At 37.5% G+C, this 18,148-nt stretch overlaps 1 protein-coding gene across 1 annotated transcript in view; it reads right to left on the minus strand.

Annotated features, from left to right (window-relative positions):
- Nucleotides 1–18,148, minus strand: part of DAPK1 (death-associated protein kinase 1) — a gene marked incomplete at its 5' end in the record, with an annotated part of 43,743 nt that overhangs the window by 23,116 nt on the left and 2,479 nt on the right. Inside the window, 13 exons of the mRNA XM_010007220.1 lie at nt 62–259; nt 1,748–1,846; nt 2,976–3,074; nt 3,872–3,970; nt 5,085–5,204; nt 6,648–6,740; nt 8,008–8,097; nt 10,549–10,594; nt 10,743–10,895; nt 11,315–11,341; nt 11,468–11,516; nt 11,799–11,928; nt 13,776–13,914. Of these exons, the coding sequence (XP_010005522.1) occupies nt 62–259; nt 1,748–1,846; nt 2,976–3,074; nt 3,872–3,970; nt 5,085–5,204; nt 6,648–6,740; nt 8,008–8,097; nt 10,549–10,594; nt 10,743–10,895; nt 11,315–11,341; nt 11,468–11,516; nt 11,799–11,928; nt 13,776–13,914 (1,342 nt within the window). The remainder of the gene's footprint in view (nt 1–61; nt 260–1,747; nt 1,847–2,975; nt 3,075–3,871; nt 3,971–5,084; nt 5,205–6,647; nt 6,741–8,007; nt 8,098–10,548; nt 10,595–10,742; nt 10,896–11,314; nt 11,342–11,467; nt 11,517–11,798; nt 11,929–13,775; nt 13,915–18,148) is intronic.

Raw genomic sequence — 18,148 nt, forward strand, 5'->3', positions numbered from 1 at the left:
CTGCTCTGTGGCACCTTTGTTCTCTGAATTTAATTCCTGACCAAAAGCAATCCAAACTAACCTTGTCTGTTGCATCAAGGTCCGCTCCATGTTCTGCCAAGCATTCCACAATATCATGGTAACCCCGTGCAGATGCTGTCAGAAGCGGAGTCTCCCCTTCTTTGTTTTTAATGTTCACACTACAGCCTGCTTCACAGAGTGCTTTGGCAACAGAGTAGTAACCGTGCCAAGCAGCACAATGCAGTGGGGTTTCTTCTTCCTATTCATATGGTAAATAAAAAACCCAAACCCAACACAGCTGAACCAAATCCTAACAAGAGAAGCTTAACTTAGATAGGAAAATAATACCAAAATAAATACAGTGAAATAAGTAAGCCCCATAAAAAGATGTAATTTCTAATGCTGATTTTCTCCAAGCAAGAAAAACTCCTCCTGACATAATAAGTGGTTAGGGTAACATGCTAGATTTTCATCATTACCCGGATTCTGAGAGCCCATGTTCTGTATCTTCCACACCTTCCATGACAGCAATCTTAGTTTAGATGCTTCCATCCTTCTGAAGCTAACCATCTTGGCTCTCTCACTGGAAAACTACTCTTAATTCATACACGATTTCTACATCCTACGTGCTGAGGAACTAAGCCAGTGTTTAAAGCACATGGCTCACCGAGGAGATGCAAATCCCACTAGACTTGCAGTTTGAGGCAGATCACTGCTTGCCATGTTCAAAGAGCACATTCGGATGATTAGGTGTAGGCAGCAACTTGAGTACTTAGAAACCTGAGTCATTTAAGTTACATCATGACAAGCCTTTGAAACTGTAGGCATTTGGAGTTCATTGTGGCTGAAGATCTAATTTGCTTTTTGCTTGAACCCAGGAAACTTAAAAACAGTCACCTTCCATCTCCTTGTACTTCATAACAGTTACATGGACCATCACTAAGAAATTCAGTGTTTTACAGAAATATGCTATTGAAAGTAGTCCACTGAAAAGCAAGGAGGACTAAAACCCACAAAAAAAAAGCCATGCTGTCAAATTCTATGAAATGCTATATCCTTTCTGAACCTAGCAAATGACAGTGAAGAGACAACTGATGCTGATAGTATTAGATGATTTGGACTGTATTAAAGGTTTCTGTAAAAATCTGAGGGGAAAAAAAAATAGCTGAAGAGCCTGTTGTGTGGTCCATTTAGCTTTGAACTTTTGCTACTTGAACAATATAGAGGTAGAAGATGCAGTACCTGGGGAGGCTTGTGGAACTCTTACACACAGTTGAATTTTCGTCAAATGGATGGGTTTGTTTCCTGTTCTCTCAAAAGAGTTCAGAGGTCTAAAGATGCCCTCCTAACCCCTCCTCTCATTTTAAAAAAGGAGTGCTTGATACCTGAGAAAAATCCCATGACAGCTAAAACTAAGCTGAATTCAAGGCAAAAACAGTCTTCAGAAACTTCAACTGAACTCACAGAGCACATGTCACCACCCAAATGTTTGTGATATTGAGTTTCTCCATCTATAAGATGCAGAAAAGCTTTCATTTTTGAGACAACCTGTGTTTTTAAAAGCAGTTGGTTCATGCACACTGTTTCTGCATAATCTTCATGTATTAAGAGGCACTGAAATGGTCATGATTCTGTTACGTTTTCAAATGCGAACATACCACAGGCTGCAAGGGAAGACTAAGAGTTTTGACAACTCATAATAAAACCTTATTTATTTAAGAAAAAACAGACAGTGTCCATGACTCACCTTGTCTTGGAAGTCTGGATTGGATCCAATGCCACAGAGAAACTGAACCACATCCACATGCCCATACCGAGCTGCAACATGGAGAGCGGTCTCCCCAGACTGCAATTACAGAACGTGCCAGTGTAATTTTGTATGTTCCCCTTGATACACACCGTTGTTTCATATTCCCACCTCCCTGCAACCCAGTGGCACAACTGCAGTTAGCAAAGAGCCCCAACTCACAAACTGTAGTTGTACATGACAGGTATACCACCATCTGACAGGTTATTTCCTCAGAGGCCTTCCTTTTCCAGAACTTTTTTTTCCTACTGAACTTGTTCAAGGTCACAGCCACAATGGGGTTTCTGAGCAATATGAGGAGCCAGCTGTGTGCACAATTCATGTTGACACCAGCATTCTATTCCTATTCATACAATTTCCATATGCCACCTGTCTGCCCTGTATATACAAATGTAAACAGCTGGCCTAACACTTTGGTATATCCTGGCATATTTTGTCACTATATGTAATTATTTGTAATCTTTTGTTGAAATTACACGAAAAACAAATAGTATTTTTCTTAAGAGAGTTAACTCTTTCCTAGTAGCCCTATCAGGAGTTGAACAATAATTTTGCTAAGGTTATGCTAGTGCTTACCTTGCACTAGCTCCCCAACAACTCAAAATGTTTCACAAGTTTAAGTGCCTCTATACTGGAGCTTTGGCTAGTATGAAAACATCACTATGGTGTAAGATTTTAAAAGTAAATGGTTTCCAGGACAAATGTCACTCAAGTAACACTGCTGGAGACAAGATAAGTGCTCATCAGCTATAAATTGTTAGGCTTCATTATACTCAACTTAGTAACAGTCAAATTTAATTGTCAGACAAAAATGATTTTCAGTCAAGAGGAGTGAAAAACAGAATCACGATTTTATCCTGAGCACCAATGAGAAATCTAATCTTCAAGGGAAAATTAATTGAGGTTTGTACTTCCCCACCTACCTACCATGTACTCACTACATTGAATATGTATGCTCGGTTAACATTTGTCAGGAAAATAATCAGTACATTGCTACTTTGAAGCTGTGTTATCACAGCCCTCTATGTTGACTTATAAAAGCCAGTCAAATTATTGGAATTATGGCACCACTAAAAATCATTCCCATTGAACGACCTCTCTCCTTGCTCAGATAAATTTATGAGAAAAAAGTTCTGTATGAAAAATGAAAATAATTTTATTTTCTTACCTTATCCTTAACATCCAAAGGACATTTATTGTCACTGAGAAATTTCAGTGTTTCTATATGACCATGTCGAGAAGCCCAGTAGATTGCATTAGATCCAGCCTGTCAAACACATTTGATTACACATGTTATTCATCAATTTAAAATCCTAATTATAGATTTTCAATTGAGGTGTATTTGCATTTAGATGCAGAGAGATGTACTGAATAGCTATTGGAACTTCACATACATACCTTTTAAAAAAACCCACTTTTATATTAGTTCAACAATACCATGTATCAACAATGACCAAAAAAAGCCCTCTACACAAGGATGGTAACAGGATCACAAACTGAAAGGATAAACCTCTTCTCCTTTGTAAGGGAGAGTTTTTGGAAAGAACAATCATGAGATAAAAATCTTTCTGCTGCTTACTTTACCATCTATTAGACAAAGGAGCAGACAGTGCTTTAAGTTTGCTTTAAATGAACCCCTGGTAATTACAATAAAATTTTGAAAAATGCTGGTAGTGAAGCATACAGTCCATGACAAATGCGTTTTATTTGTAATATTCCTCATTGCTAAAAAGTGCATTTATTATTCCATATTAAATGAAGTACACCATTGTGTTTTATGGCAGTCACTAATTTAATTGAGGCAATTTCATAAGCACAAACTATGCTTTTAGATTAATATCATTAAAATTACTTCAGCTAATAAAGTGACCAAACTCAGACAATATGCACTAGTAATAAATTAAATTCTTGAAGATTTGCTTTTATCTTTTCGCTGTTGAAAACAGCAAATAGGCTCTACAGGCCAGATTTTTTTCATTTGTAATATAACTTGGTTTCAATTGCTTATCCTCTCTTAAATATACTGAAAAATTCATACAGAGCCATTTCAAAGCAGAACCTGACCTTATCTTGAACATCAATACGGGATCCACGCTTCAAAAGCAACTGGAGCATCTGAATATTTCCACAGCCAGCAGCAATCAGTAGTGGAGGTATTCCATGCTAACAGTGAAGTACAAGCAAGAACAACATAATTACCTTTTGAAGGACTAAGAAAAAAGAGTGGAAGAGAATGCAAGCATTGAATGACACCACTGGACTTCCGGTTTCAAATTTAGTTTTCAGAGAATATTGTATAGAAAATAGTTTGTCCTTTTGTCCAAAGAAACCTATTGCACAGCAATTTTTTAGATGAATTCACACTTAGTAAAACCACACATTGAAGACACGCTTTCAGATTAGCAATTTGAATGTTCACCTCTCATTACCCCAGTTTGGGAAGGATATTCACCTTTGCTATTTCTTTGTATCTACATCTAAAGTCAGGTTATCTAAGGTGTTTCGCACACCACCACAAAGAGACAAGCCAGCAGCAGCATATGGAGAAGCTGAAAGGGATTGCAACATTGCAACCAAATATCTCCTTAAAAGGTTCAAGATCCTATCATAACAAAATAGCAGATGCTTGACTTCTATAATGTTCTTCACAAATATTTCTCAAAATACTCCATAATGAAGGTTAGTATAACCATTCAGAAGAGTGAGAACTAGAGTGGAGATGATTTATCCAAGGTTAAAGAGCAGAGTGAGCAACACAACTTTGGTCTGTTGGTCCCAGTTCCAATACTTCTGTTAGTTCAGCAGCAGTACACTGAAGCACTGTAGGCAAGTAATTTCTGAAAATAAAAGGCGATCTAACACTATGTTCACATAACCAGTTTCTGCAGTATGGGACTTGTTTCTAACAGTGATTTTAAGTCAGTTTTGGTAGTCTACTTATTCCTGTATGTTCTGTCATCTTTATCTGCCACAAGAAACAACTGCAACAAAAGCAATGGCTGACAACTGGTATACCACAGCTCTTGACAACAGATTCAATTAAAACTTTTTCAAAGGCCTAGGCAAAACCCAGCATTTTGGGCTCCATTTTCAGGTAGTTTTAGAAGACTGAACACAGAATACATTAACATTTCTCCTAAAGAAAAGCAGAATTATTTTCCTTCCACTTGTCTTTCCTTTTCATTTCAGGTGTTACATTTTTATTTTACAACTATGCTGCTCTATTCAAGAGGGTGACAGCAAGTTCCCCACACACCTCAACACAGACCCACACTACCTTGTTGGGTTGATTGACATCGTAATTTGCCAGAGAACCCAGAAGGTGCTGTAATCCAGGAACATTGTCATCATTGATGGCATGAATAATAGCTTTCATCACAAAAGAATCTTCCTCATCCTTGTAATTAAATGAGAAAAAAGAAAAACTGTTAGCTTCAAGGAAAAAAAAAAAATCTCTATTTCAACAGTTGCCAAGACATCTAAAAAACCAAAAAAAGTGAAAATTTTTAAGTCTTTTAAGGGTGCTTCAGAGGCAAGTTGCATTTCTTTGTGAAGCATATGGCTAACATGTATGCATGTTATCTGAAAACCCACATCAAAAACCCCCACATTTTGTCTCGTACTATGTGCTTCCCTCTACTTCACACACAAGCTTGTTACTCACTGAGTTTCCAAACAGGTTTCTTTTACCAGGTGCATTTTCTTTTTCCTCCTAGGACTTTCAATAAATGCAATACTTGCATGAAATCTAACTAGTTCCATACATAGATGTGAACATTAAAAAAACCCAAGAGGTACACAACTAAGAACTGGAGCATCAAGTTCTGTGCCATGCAGGAATATGACACAGAAGACATTGTTTGGACCAAGACTTCATTTATTCAAATGGATCAGCTAAAAATCTAGAACACAAGTCATGAACCTACATACCTCTGTAGGTCTAACTTTATTTTTCCCATGCACTAAAATACCAAAGAACTGAACTTCACGGAGGCAAATATTTGGATCACTCTCACCTCCTCTCACCTGAGGTTTCGTATTTTTTAGAACATTAACATTAGGCTACAATCTTTTCTGCTGAAACACGTGTGAAACGCTGATCCAGTGCAAAATGGCATGCTTATAGCTGAGGTGGGGGAGGCATGGAAAGGAGGGCAAGACTGAGAGAACAGAGAGTAAGGAAGTAGACAGGTAAGAAGAGGAGAACTGAAAATGAGAGTGTGGAGTTGCACAGGAGCAACACAGGGAAGATAATATGGATTGAAAGGGCTTCCCAGAATTTTTTCAGTTTGATCCTATTAATGCTCAAAAAGGTGAGGTTTTCCAAAAATTGCTACCAACTACTTAAATTTAGTAGACATATAAAATACCATAAATTGAACTGTGGCCAGCTTGAAAATTTCCTTCTTGAACTATCACTTTTTGTGATACTGCTGTCTAGCATGCATTGGATTTAAGAGGGTCTCAATGTTTTTTAATATTCTGTTAAAAAAACGCAATACTATTTTATTCTACACAATGCCACAAAAAATTAAAATGAAACTTTTTCTCATTATAATTGCTATAGTATAAAAGCTACTCCTGAATCAAACTTCAAAACCAAGATTGATTAATTTAAGGCACTAGCTATGAAACTCATCATGGTAATTATTAAATTAAACTTCAAGGTTTGTGTCATGAAGAATGTCAGACTAAAGACAACTGACCTCTGCAGATATATTAATTAATTATGCACATTTCCAATAATCCATTATTTTTGTTAGAATCATTTCAGAAAATCACAGAATCAGAGAATTACAGATGTGGTGCAGCATTCTAAAGCATTTAAGTATACACTTACCAGAGTATCATCGCTCCGAGCGACACTCATGTTACTTCTGGACAGGAAAGATCTTGATAATCTTTGGCACAAGGATATTAAACGCACTGATTGCTTATTAAAAATAATAAGAAAAAAAGCCATATGTAAAAAAAAAATCAAACCAGAATACTTGTGATGAGATGCTATTGCAGATATTTTAAAGGACTTCTGTTGTATTAGCAAAACAGAGTGGAGTTTGAATTGAATACTTTAAATTGTATTTAAACCTTCAATTACTTTTGACATTTAAAATCCAAATAGGGTATTTTCTGCATTAATTTATCTACATAATATTTTTTCATTGCTGCTATGTCACCAAGCTGTTCAAACAGAAGGCAAGACAGATTTGTATTATGTCCTCTTGTTCACACTGGAAAAATTTAAATGTACATATTTTCAAGTATGTACACACAGAAAACCTAGAGGAAGTGCAAATTAGCTGACAGCATGCCTTTAAACGATATTACTGAAGAGGTCAAGGTATTCCTATAACCACCATTTCATTCTAAGCCAGCAGTCTAGTACTTACATTTTATAAATATCATAGAATTCACTTAACACTGACACAAAACTGTGGTCAAAAACTGCATTGAATAGCTGGATATCTTGTGCCTTTGGTCCACAGCTCAGCAAAATCATTCTATTACTTGGCCTCAGTGACAATGAGTAAAACTTCTCTAATAATAGTGACGTCTGCTGTCTCATGTTTCATCTCTCCTCATAATAAATAGATTTTGCACACAACAGTCCTGTCCTTGCTTAGTACCAGTGTGAATTCCCCAATGTGTATCCTGAAGAAGGAGGGATAACTGACTTGAACTGCTCCTTGCATGCATCATGTTTTCAGCTTATACCATCCCCCACTTCTGGAGAGATTAAGTGATACCAGGGTTCTAAACAGGCTGGCAGTCTAAGACCAAAAGTCATTTGCAAAAGAAACTAGTTTTTCCTTTCAAGTCTCTTTAAGTTTTGGCACAACTATTGAAGTAATTACTTCTGTGATTCCTGGTTAAGTGATATTTGATTTACTGGGATTCCTGTCACAAAAACATGACCTACACTTAGAAGTGCCTTTTCTCCGAAAACATTGAAAGGATAAAGCATACAGCTGGATGCACACGATAAACAATCCACACACAAGCGTTTGTATGCAGATCATTAACAAAGAAGTCTTCTCCCACACCACCACTCTCAATAACCATATTTATGCCAAATGACAGAGGAATGGGTTTCTTCTTCCTTCTTTTCCACTCTTAAAGGCACTGTTATTTCCCTGGAGCAGGTAACTCTACTGCATTTGTATGTCACCGACATTTTGAAGACTTACTGAATTACTTACTTTCCATTTTCGTCGTGCTGCAAACTTTTTGAATTTCTCCATGTTTACTGCAGATGCTTTTCTACTAAGTGCTTGCTGGGTATCTTTAGGCTATGAGCAAAAGAAAAATATAGCCATTGTAAAATATCACACAATCACAACCAGAACTTTTATAAGGCACATTGCTGTATCTAAGACTATCCTTAATTGATGACTTACAAATAATGCTGTACTTACACTATAATAACACTAAAGTAATTGTAAGCATGTAATTTTAACATCCACAGCTTAGTGGGGGATGCAGATGGAATTTCTTGAGAAAATGCCCTAAAAAAACCCCCAGGATTATGAACATTTCATGCAATACTAATTCTTCTTTTCATTTTAAAGAAAAAAAACCCAACAGCCAACAGAACAGGAAGCTTTATTCTTCACCTCCTTCTGTGACAGAGGCATTGATCATCCTCTCCTAGACAAATTTCGTCTTTTGGGGAGATTTTCTGGCTGACTTTAAATGCAGTCAAACTTTATCCCGGTCTCAGTGTAGTCAGCTAGATACTGCTGTGACCCAATAAAACCCCCAACAATCACATCCCACCTACATGTGCAGCAAACTCCAAGGCAGTATCCTTTGTGCATTCTCATAAGCCAACCCTAAGCATGAGCAGAGTATACAAAATTTTGCATTACATGATCTCATACTTTAATTCATTTTTACAGAGAAATGCATGTCAAGGTGGTGATGGAAGGGCAGAAAAGATGATATGACCAGGGCTTGAGGTAAAATGTCTGAAAACTTGAGGAACCTAAAAGGGTACAAAACAACGTATTTTGCTGCAGGAGTGCAGACTCCTTGGTCCCTAAGAGACAAACTTGAACAATGCTTGCTTCAGCTGTTTAAGAGATCCTTTCAACATGTTTCAACTGAGTAAGATTACTCCACCAAAACTGCAGCAAAGCACAGTAGTTTGGCCTACTGGTGTAAAGATGTCTAACCTAGGATGCAGAAGCGTGAACTGGAGCAGCTGTGGCAGGAATAAATACTCTGTTAATTTATTCTCTAGGAAGTGGAATGGCATCAAAAGCCCACTGGGCATCTCCAAGACCTGGGAAATCAAAGGCACTGCATAGGTTTTCTATACACAATCAGAATACAATATGCAATTGAAAAAATTAAATGGCAGGTATTACTACACACATTAAGAATGACGGGTCCTGTTTTCTCCCTCTCAACCTAGTAGCACCACTAAAGTGTGATCCAAACCAAACACCTTGGAGCACTCGAAGAAGTAGTGGATGCTGGCCTATAAGAGCTTCTTTCTTCAATCTAAAGAGGAAGGACAGAAGAGAGATGATCCTTTTTCGTCCAATCTGAATGAGACTGGAAGATGAAAAATGTAAGAGGAAATTGGATTGGGTTCAGAGAATGTATCTGAGTCAACAGAACACTCCCTGAAGATCAGCTTTTCTGCCTAAGCGTTATTTCAATCTCAAGAGTGGGATACTTCCTTATTGCTACCTTCTACACAGGTGTTCTGGTTTGGTGCGTTTCTTGGTAGTGGGGGAAGGGCCACAGGAGTGGCTCCTGTAAGAAGCTGAGAAGCTTCCCTTGGTTCCAAAATCCAGCCAAGGCGCCATTAGAGGGACAACAGATGCACCTCAGTGATTAACATACAAAAGAACAGCTACAACACCTGAATAGGCACTTACAAAAGGAGAAGAGCTGTGCTGGGGAAGGAGAGCGGTGCTGGTGGTTGGTGAGGAAGAAGAGGCAGAAGGTGCCCAAGCAGAAAGCAGAAGTTTCCCTGCAACCCATGGCGAGATGGCAGCTGTGCCCCTGCACTCATAGAGGAACAAGGTGGAACATTCCCTGAAGGTGCCAGGAGGGGTGAACTTGGCCAGTGGACTTGGATTTTGTGGCCAGTGGATTTGCTGCCAGTGGACTCTTGATTACGCAGCTTTGAAAGACCCCTGCCTGAGGAGGAAGGACCAGCAGGAACCACCAGCCTGTGAACTTACTCTAAACCCCGTTCCCTGTCCCCCTGTGCTGCTGGGGGGAAGGAGGGAGAGAAACTGGGAACAAAGTGATTTGGGCCTGGGAAGAAGGGAGGGGTGGGCTAACATATGCAAGCCCTGCTCTGTGTGTTGTCTGTGTCCTGTGTGTGTTTGATTAGTGTGAAATCAAACTATTGTTTTTTCCCCAAGTTGAGTCTGTTTTGCCTGAGACCTTAATTGGTAAAGAATCGTCCTTGTCCTTTGTATCAACCCATGAGCTTCTAGTTGGCCTTTGTCTTTCCCATCCCACTGGGGGGGGGGGAAGGGGAATTTAGTGAGCAGTCACAGGGTTGCTCCTTTATTGTCGTGTTGGGCCCAAACCATGACAACTGGATATATTAATGAAGTGAACATTCTTCACTTACTATTTTTTATTCAGACAGCTTTCCAAAATGGTGAGTTATATTACACAATTATGCCAAATTAAAGGAACTAGAAATATGAAAGCAAAGTATGAAATGCAGAATAATTAAAACGAGGAAAACAGAGAACGCATGACATGCTAACCTTAATCCAAGGATGCAGCAAGCTATCTTGAATTGTCATTCTCTTCCTTTAGCACAAGAAAAGACAGAACTGTTTTAGATAGTAATAAATACGTACTGCTATACATCTATTAAATTAATACTGCAAAATATAATGTCATTTGACATACTAGAGACATAGGCTGCAACAGTGCGTACACAAGAGAAACAACGTACTTTGGATCCTTGACTAGAAGTCTTCGTATAAAATCTTTAGCTAGGGCACTGGTATTACTGAAGAACTCTTCTTCAAATTCGTAATTCACAGCAGACACATTTGCTAATGTTTCCTGTTTGGTTTCTCCAAGAAATGGTGATGCACCACTTAGACTGTAAGGAAGACAATATTCCTGTCATTAAATGTTTTAACATTGCTGTTTCAAACCTATGAGACTAAATAACATAAAAAAAGTGAACATTTTTATTTTCTGCTTTAAGACTGCAAATATACTTTCAGGAAGATGTGATCTAGCAGGGCAAAAAACTTTGCTGTAACTTCAGAGAGTACAAATTAAAATAAAGCCACTGTGGAAAAATCACCTACAGGTTTGAAGACAGTTTCCCATGCTTTCTCAATGCTGATTAATGGCCATTCTTTCAATAATTGTACTATTACTTTTATGATCATTCAACTTCAATCATGATGTGCAATCAAAATGGTTTGACTTGTGTAGACATCACCAGAAAACCAGAAGATAGGATTTAAATCACAGCATTTGTAAGAAGCATCTGTAGATTTTGGTACTTACAGAATATAAGTTATTACACCAATGCTCCTGGAGTGAAGGAGGGAAAAAAAAAAGGATCAGGGAGAGGGGAGAGGTAGAGAAAGGAAAATAAAAATGGTTAGTACATAAGAACAATCATAAGAGACTTATTTCAAGTAAGGTCAAATAACTTACCACATATCTGCTTCAAGACCAAGAGGCTCATAATTTACTATTTCAGGAGCTAAAGGAGAAAGCAGGAAGATCAGTACCTAGTTAAGTAACAGATTTATGTCACTTAGAGCCTATATATCTCAGTGATAATAAGCTAAGATGCTGATAGATAAAAACACCTTAATGCAAGTCTAAATTGAAAGTGAATGCTACAAATCGCTTACTTGAATTACAAAATGTCAGGAATTACACGAAAATTACATAATCTGTAACTTAACCAAACCAAGCTAAGCCACATATACTGTTTCACAGTCTGAGAAAGAACAGTTTGAAGAAACAACAGTTTTCTCACCAACAAACTCTGGCGTTCCGAAGATATTTTTGAATTCATTTCCAAAGTCAATTTTGTGTGCTAAACCAAAGTCAATAATCTTGATTCGGGGTTTTGGTACATTCCGGTCCAACAACATTATGTTTTCAGGCTTTGAGAAGGAGGAAGGTGGACAGGAAGAGAGATTATATGTATGTATGAGATGTCTGACATATACCAGCATTCTTCAGCCCTGAACACTACTCCTTCAGCATCTTGAATTGTGTCTTTACCAGAAAAAAATCCTTTCTTTTCGTATTATGATCTAAGATATGCCAGAAATTAACTACAGTAAGTTAGGATTTAATGTCAAGGACAGAGTGCTATGATTTTCCCAAAGACCAGATTTTGTCTCTTGTAGACACAAGAGTTGCAGTTTTAATGTGTACTAACCCTAAGTGAAACACACTGTCTTGAGTAAAGACCACAGCCACCGCACTACGACCAGTGCTGTGAGTTTGCAAGATACAAAGTCAAATAAACTAGTATTTGGGTTTGTTTAACACTACTTCCTGAAAGAGTTTTCTTTCACGGTGCATAATCGGGGAGCTGTTGTTTTTGCCTCTGAATCTCCAAAGAAACTTCAGGAGCATCCAGCTCTCATACTTTGAGTATTAGGAGTGTGTTCTCATGTCTTTCTAGCTATATTTTAATGTACAGAGTTTGGATTCTTTTACAACAAAGACTTGCTAAAACACAAGAAAGAAGAGAAAATATCAAGTTTATAATCAAAGGACCCTTATTCAGCACTGAATCACTTCAACCAGTAAGCAGAAACAGCTCCTTAGTCTCCACACCCTGTTGTATACATAAGCTGGCGAGAAGAATTCCTGGAGCTACATCCATCCTGCTCATGCTGGTAAGGACTTCTGGAGTAATTAAGGACAGCTCTTAATCCTCACCCCTCTTTTACCTCTCCCAAGAACAGGGGCTGATATGTGCAGAAGTAATTTTCTTCGTTCCCTCCCTCTATTTCTATTGCATAATGTTATGGTTCTGCATATTTCAATTCACATATTTTTGGTATCAAGTGTAAGGATGCTTTGTTTAATCATAAGTAAATTCACAAAAATTTACATTTCATATTGTGAGAAATGTATTTCTTACTAGATTCACAATTCTTTTCTCTTGCTGCTTGTCACACAAAACCCAAATATATTACCGTAGGTAATAGGGATAAGACTGGAAAATGGACACTTACCCTGAAAACCATTCCCTTCCTTACCTTATTCCCAGAACACAGCATCCCTTTCAGAACTACACTGCAATGTAATAATTATGCCTCCATTTCCTATTACAGACATAGCTGGCAATTTCAGCAGATTTTAGGGACTGTTAAACTGCCTACCTCTGAAAATAATCTTATGGTAGAGAACACACTGAAATTGAAACAATAGAAAAGCAGTAACTGAGTTTAGATACAAAGACTCTCTTTTCACTACTAAAAGGATGCAACTAACAATTTTTCTAAAAAAATCCAAAAACACTCCAAAAGCAAAAAATAGGAAATTATCTGCTTTGTCTGCTCCTTAGGAATGTTTGTACTTAACTCTGTACCATTTCAATTGAGTAAATACAAATAACGTTCATGTGAACACAAAATGTATAAAACAGAAAAAAAAAGGTCAAAAAAAGGCATTCTATTCAGAATGTTTCATACAGATTCCATGCACATTCCATAAAATCATTATAATTTTTATTTCAGGATTGCTTCCTCAAAATGGTTTCATTTTGTTGGAAGTTGCCATTTTCCTTTAAGAATCTTATTTTAAAACCAGATGAGAACTATTTACAGTTCAGTAATTTCTTTTCAAAGGCTGAGCTTTCCCCAGTCTACATAAACCTGCAAAACAGAACTACAACCAAGATCTGCACGACGACAGATTAGTGGCTGATGTTACAAAAGACTTCTAATGGATGTGGCTTACAGTTGTCAAAGTTTTTATCTGCTCAACACACCTTAAGATCAAAGTGGGCGATTTGCAGAGAGTGGAGATACTGAACACCATTAAGTATCTGTTTGAGAAATTCTGTGGCTTCCTCCTCTGTCAGAGATTCTTTCTCAGCCAGGAAGTCGAAGAGCTCTCCACCTGCAACACTTGAAGAGTAGAAGCAGAGTTACTGACGAGCTTGCTTTAAACAACAGGTTCGTTATGGCATAGCTACTGTCAGACTAGCCTTGAAAAGGATCCAAATGTTTCAATTGTTGTCAGTAACAGAAAAGAGGATGAAAAAAAGATGAAAACTACTTAACTTGATACCCAAAATAGTAACCCCTCCTCCTCTGAAAAGAACACAATAGTCTTATTTGTGAATAAAATAGGTTTTAAAGTTGGAACAAACACGGTTCACTGCATTTAAATTTAAATGAAGTAAAACCTACCTACTCTCTGCATACATAATTCACAGAATAAAATTAAATGTGAAGTAAGAATACTTAAAACATACTCATGGAACAGGACATCTAGAAAATAAAACATTAAACTACCACCAGTACCATCAGATTTCTGTGCTTCCTCTTTTCCTGGCCCATTGAAAAATACAAAATATAAAACTTAATTTGAAACAAGTTACTGGCAGCTGTGTTACTATTCAGTTTGTAAAGCCCTCAAAGCATTCAACTTTTAAAAAGATATTCTGTTTTTTGAAATATTGTATTACATTCAGCACATACGTTCTATTTATATTGTAGTATTACTACACTTCTTCTATAAGGAAAAGCCACTACTGCCCTTAAGACTATTTTCCAGTGTTTTAGCTGCACAGGCAGAAAGAAGACAGCAAGAAGTGAGGAGGGTACATAAGCACATCTAGATTTTTGCATTTGAATGAGAGGGATAAACTGAAGATGACCCTTTCCTCAGCTCTGTCAGCAGTCTGGCAGGAGAAATAACTGTCAACAGAAAAAGAGATACTAAAGTGAACAGGGAATACAACTACAACTACTCTTAAAAAACAACCAATCTGTTTCAGTTTAAGGATGTCTACTGAGATGACTGTCCACTGTGGCAAACTGCTTTGCCTGTTTATAAAAGCAGGACACTTACCTAGAAATCTCTGAGACTGCACAAAGACAGTGATATTATTCCCTTATTTTGCATTGTATTGATACTAAATAAATAAATAAATAAATAAATCGGTAAGTACACCTTATTTATGTTGCCTTCCTGAAGGGAAAAAATAATCTATTTAAAGTTCTGATTATGAAAAAATATGGGATTACCATACCACAATAGCTAAACAGTCTGGATAAATTTCTGGAAACACATTTGACTTCTTTATAATTTGTACTTTTCAAGAGACTTAATCTGCATTATTGTAATACAAATTGCATGAAAAGTGTATTTTAATGAGTTCTTGGAGCTTTCACTGAGCTGCCTAGACAATAACGAGAGTACTGTTTTGGGTATTATTTGTGTTGTAATATTTTCTGCATGAAAGCAATTATTGAAACAGAGTGCTACTAAATACAAGAATTATAGGATGAAAGTAAGATAAGTCATTTTAATTATCTTTTGTTTTGTTTTGTTTTGAAGATGGCTCTTGACAAAGACATAAAATGAAATTTCTAAAAATTAATCATTTTACAGAGGCTAGTCAGAAACATCTTACATACATATGCAGATTCACTAATTCTTTGCTTCTGACTGAAAAAAGAGCAAAAGGTTTTCAGGCTAAGGTTTGTACCTCTGCAGCACTTCACAATACTGAACACAAACCTGGGTGATGACACAGTGCTGCCATTTCTTTTCATTTTCAATTACTGAGCTAAGGGTGGTTTTGTGGTTACAACATGACTACACTTTGTATTGTTTTTGAGTAGCAGAGCATATGTTTTTAGAAATATTTTGTATGAATGCTTTTACTAAGAGGACAGCTGGTACATGTTGCTTCCCTGATATTTCTAGGTGGAGGTGATAGCTTTACTGACCAGATCCAAGTAAAATAAACAAAGCTTTAAGTCAACTGCATTGTTTCTGATAAAATGCAACAGTGGTAAAGCATTTCCCAGCCTTTCCAAAGGAAGGCTGACAGATGTGTTTGCAATCTGCACATCTCTCTCTAGGTAAGAAAATATACCATACCTGCAGAAAAAGGAACTCTGGACAGTACTTTTTCCAAGTTGCCAGGCTTTCTTCAATAGGAAAGGGAACTGATAACCAGATCTCAGAGGAAGCAATTATGGGAACCTACACATGGAACTTAGAACCAATTAACTTTCAAAGTCAATGTGGTCACCCTGTAACAACACAGTCACATGCCATGCTGATCACATTGCTCATACTGTAGTAGCACCTAAATGATAATTAATTATTATCTAAGGATTTCTGGTGAAGTTAAAAAAACACAAACAAACCTTAAAACTTAAGTCTGAAGAAACTTAACCTAGTAAGTTAAAGCTTACAAGGTTTAATCTACCTTGCTTAGATTTCAAAACAACATAAACTAGTAGAGTTGCAGAAGGATTTCAGAACCAATTTATTCCATTTTTAAAGCAGATTCAATTTGATAATCAGCTGAATTCTTCTCTGATCCAAAAACTTCCTTTATCATCTTGCAAAATAAATGTTTTCCTTAAGGCTTCTGGAGTCCTGTGTCTCTTGTATAACTCCTTGTATTATTTTGAAACAAGCTATCAGCCCAGGACTAGACTGAGATATTGCTGCTTTTGTTTAATTTTAGGTTAAGGGGTTTTACATCTGTTTCATTTCACAGCCTTTATGAATTTTACAGTTACAAACACAGTCCTCAGAAGTGCTAAGTGTATAAAATTCTTTGGAAAAGCAGAACAGGGATGCTAACTCATTATGTTGCCTACCTGCTGAGCAACAATGTACTGAGATTTTTCTTCACCTAGCTACCAGAAAAATCACGCCACATTAGTGCAACACTACACCTTGTCATTTTCATTTTTCCAGCTTCTATCAGAGATGCCGTCATGAAATCCCCTCTAGTGTGACTAATTCTTCAGTTACATTGAATAAGCATTTGCCCCTGGCCAGCCAGAGTAACAAAGGCACCAAAACAAGGACTAAGATTTCAGCTGTTAAATCCCAGTAAGAGGGAGACCTGAACACTCCTGTGCATCTTTCCTGCACCCAAACTGGCTGATATTTATGATGTCATCCCTGAAGTTACCCAAGTGCCTCAAGACTGGATAATGCACATGGTTACTGGAAGGCTGGCCCAGTGAAGTGCCTTAATATTTGATGCCACCTTAGTTATTAAAATTTAACATAGGAAGAGCATTCAGGTTAACATACAAGAGTGCCATGCATTTTGCTCAGGGACTGCAGAGCCCAGAAGCCAAGTGCTCTCTCCCTCTTAGATGGGCTCAGTGTGTTGCAGTCACAGTGGCTCTACCTTGTTTCTTTTCAGCCCTGTCAAGCCCTCATTCTTACCTGCCTGCGCTTTCTCTGCACATATATTTGTGGGCCTCCAATTCAGAATTTTTAAACCAAAAGGTGGCACAAATCAAAGTAGCAGTGCAGAGCTTGCTTACCTGTTACATCCCCATAAGCAGCAAAGATTCAATCCTCCTCTCAAAATTCACTGCAAGGCCACTTGGGAACAACTTTCTTATAACTTACTGGTAAAATTAACAAAAATCTCTGAGCTATTTCTATCAAAAGACAACAAAAAAAGTAAAGAAACACTGTGCAGACTTCAAGCTTCTCTGAAGGTATGTTTTTTTACAGAGAGCAGTAAGAATACCTAACTCCATCCACAGCTTCCCAGTGAAATGAGTCAGCTACTGCTATCAAACTATTTTACGGGCGAGACCATCTGCATTACTTTTGAGCATTCCAAGGAACTACTATATGATTTAGGATAAGGATATTTATCTTTTTATAGTTGTAACCAGGAACTCTAGCCATGGCTCAACAAAGCACTACATCACATAAGTATATTTTGCACGTCTGCAGTCTAAATGAAGATACACTAAAGTGAAATGAAAAACAAAACAGAAGAGATAGATATTATGCATCCAGGATTACCAGTAGTCTAGAAAAATGGGACCCAAGTAGGTGCAAAAACATGCTTCAAGAAAGAAGTGCATTATCACTATGCAACAGTGTGAACAGGCAACTGATGCTGTTGCTTTGAGACTGAGCACGTTAACATCTACTGGCAGCAACCAAAACGGCAGGCGGAGTGGCTTGACATCTGTGAGCTGCAGCTTATACAGAGACCAGGAACCAGAGATACTTTTCCTCATCACTGCTCACCTTATTACACTGGCTTACTAGTAAGAAGTAAGTGTTTCTTCTTAGGTTTTGTTGTGTAATGAACTTCCCATACATAGCTGGAATGTTGATTTTCAGTTTCTC

This window comes from Chaetura pelagica, unplaced genomic scaffold (assembly GCF_000747805.2).
Source record: "Chaetura pelagica isolate M959 unplaced genomic scaffold, ChaPel_1.0 scaffold40, whole genome shotgun sequence".
NCBI classification, from domain to species: Eukaryota; Metazoa; Chordata; class Aves; order Apodiformes; family Apodidae; genus Chaetura; species Chaetura pelagica.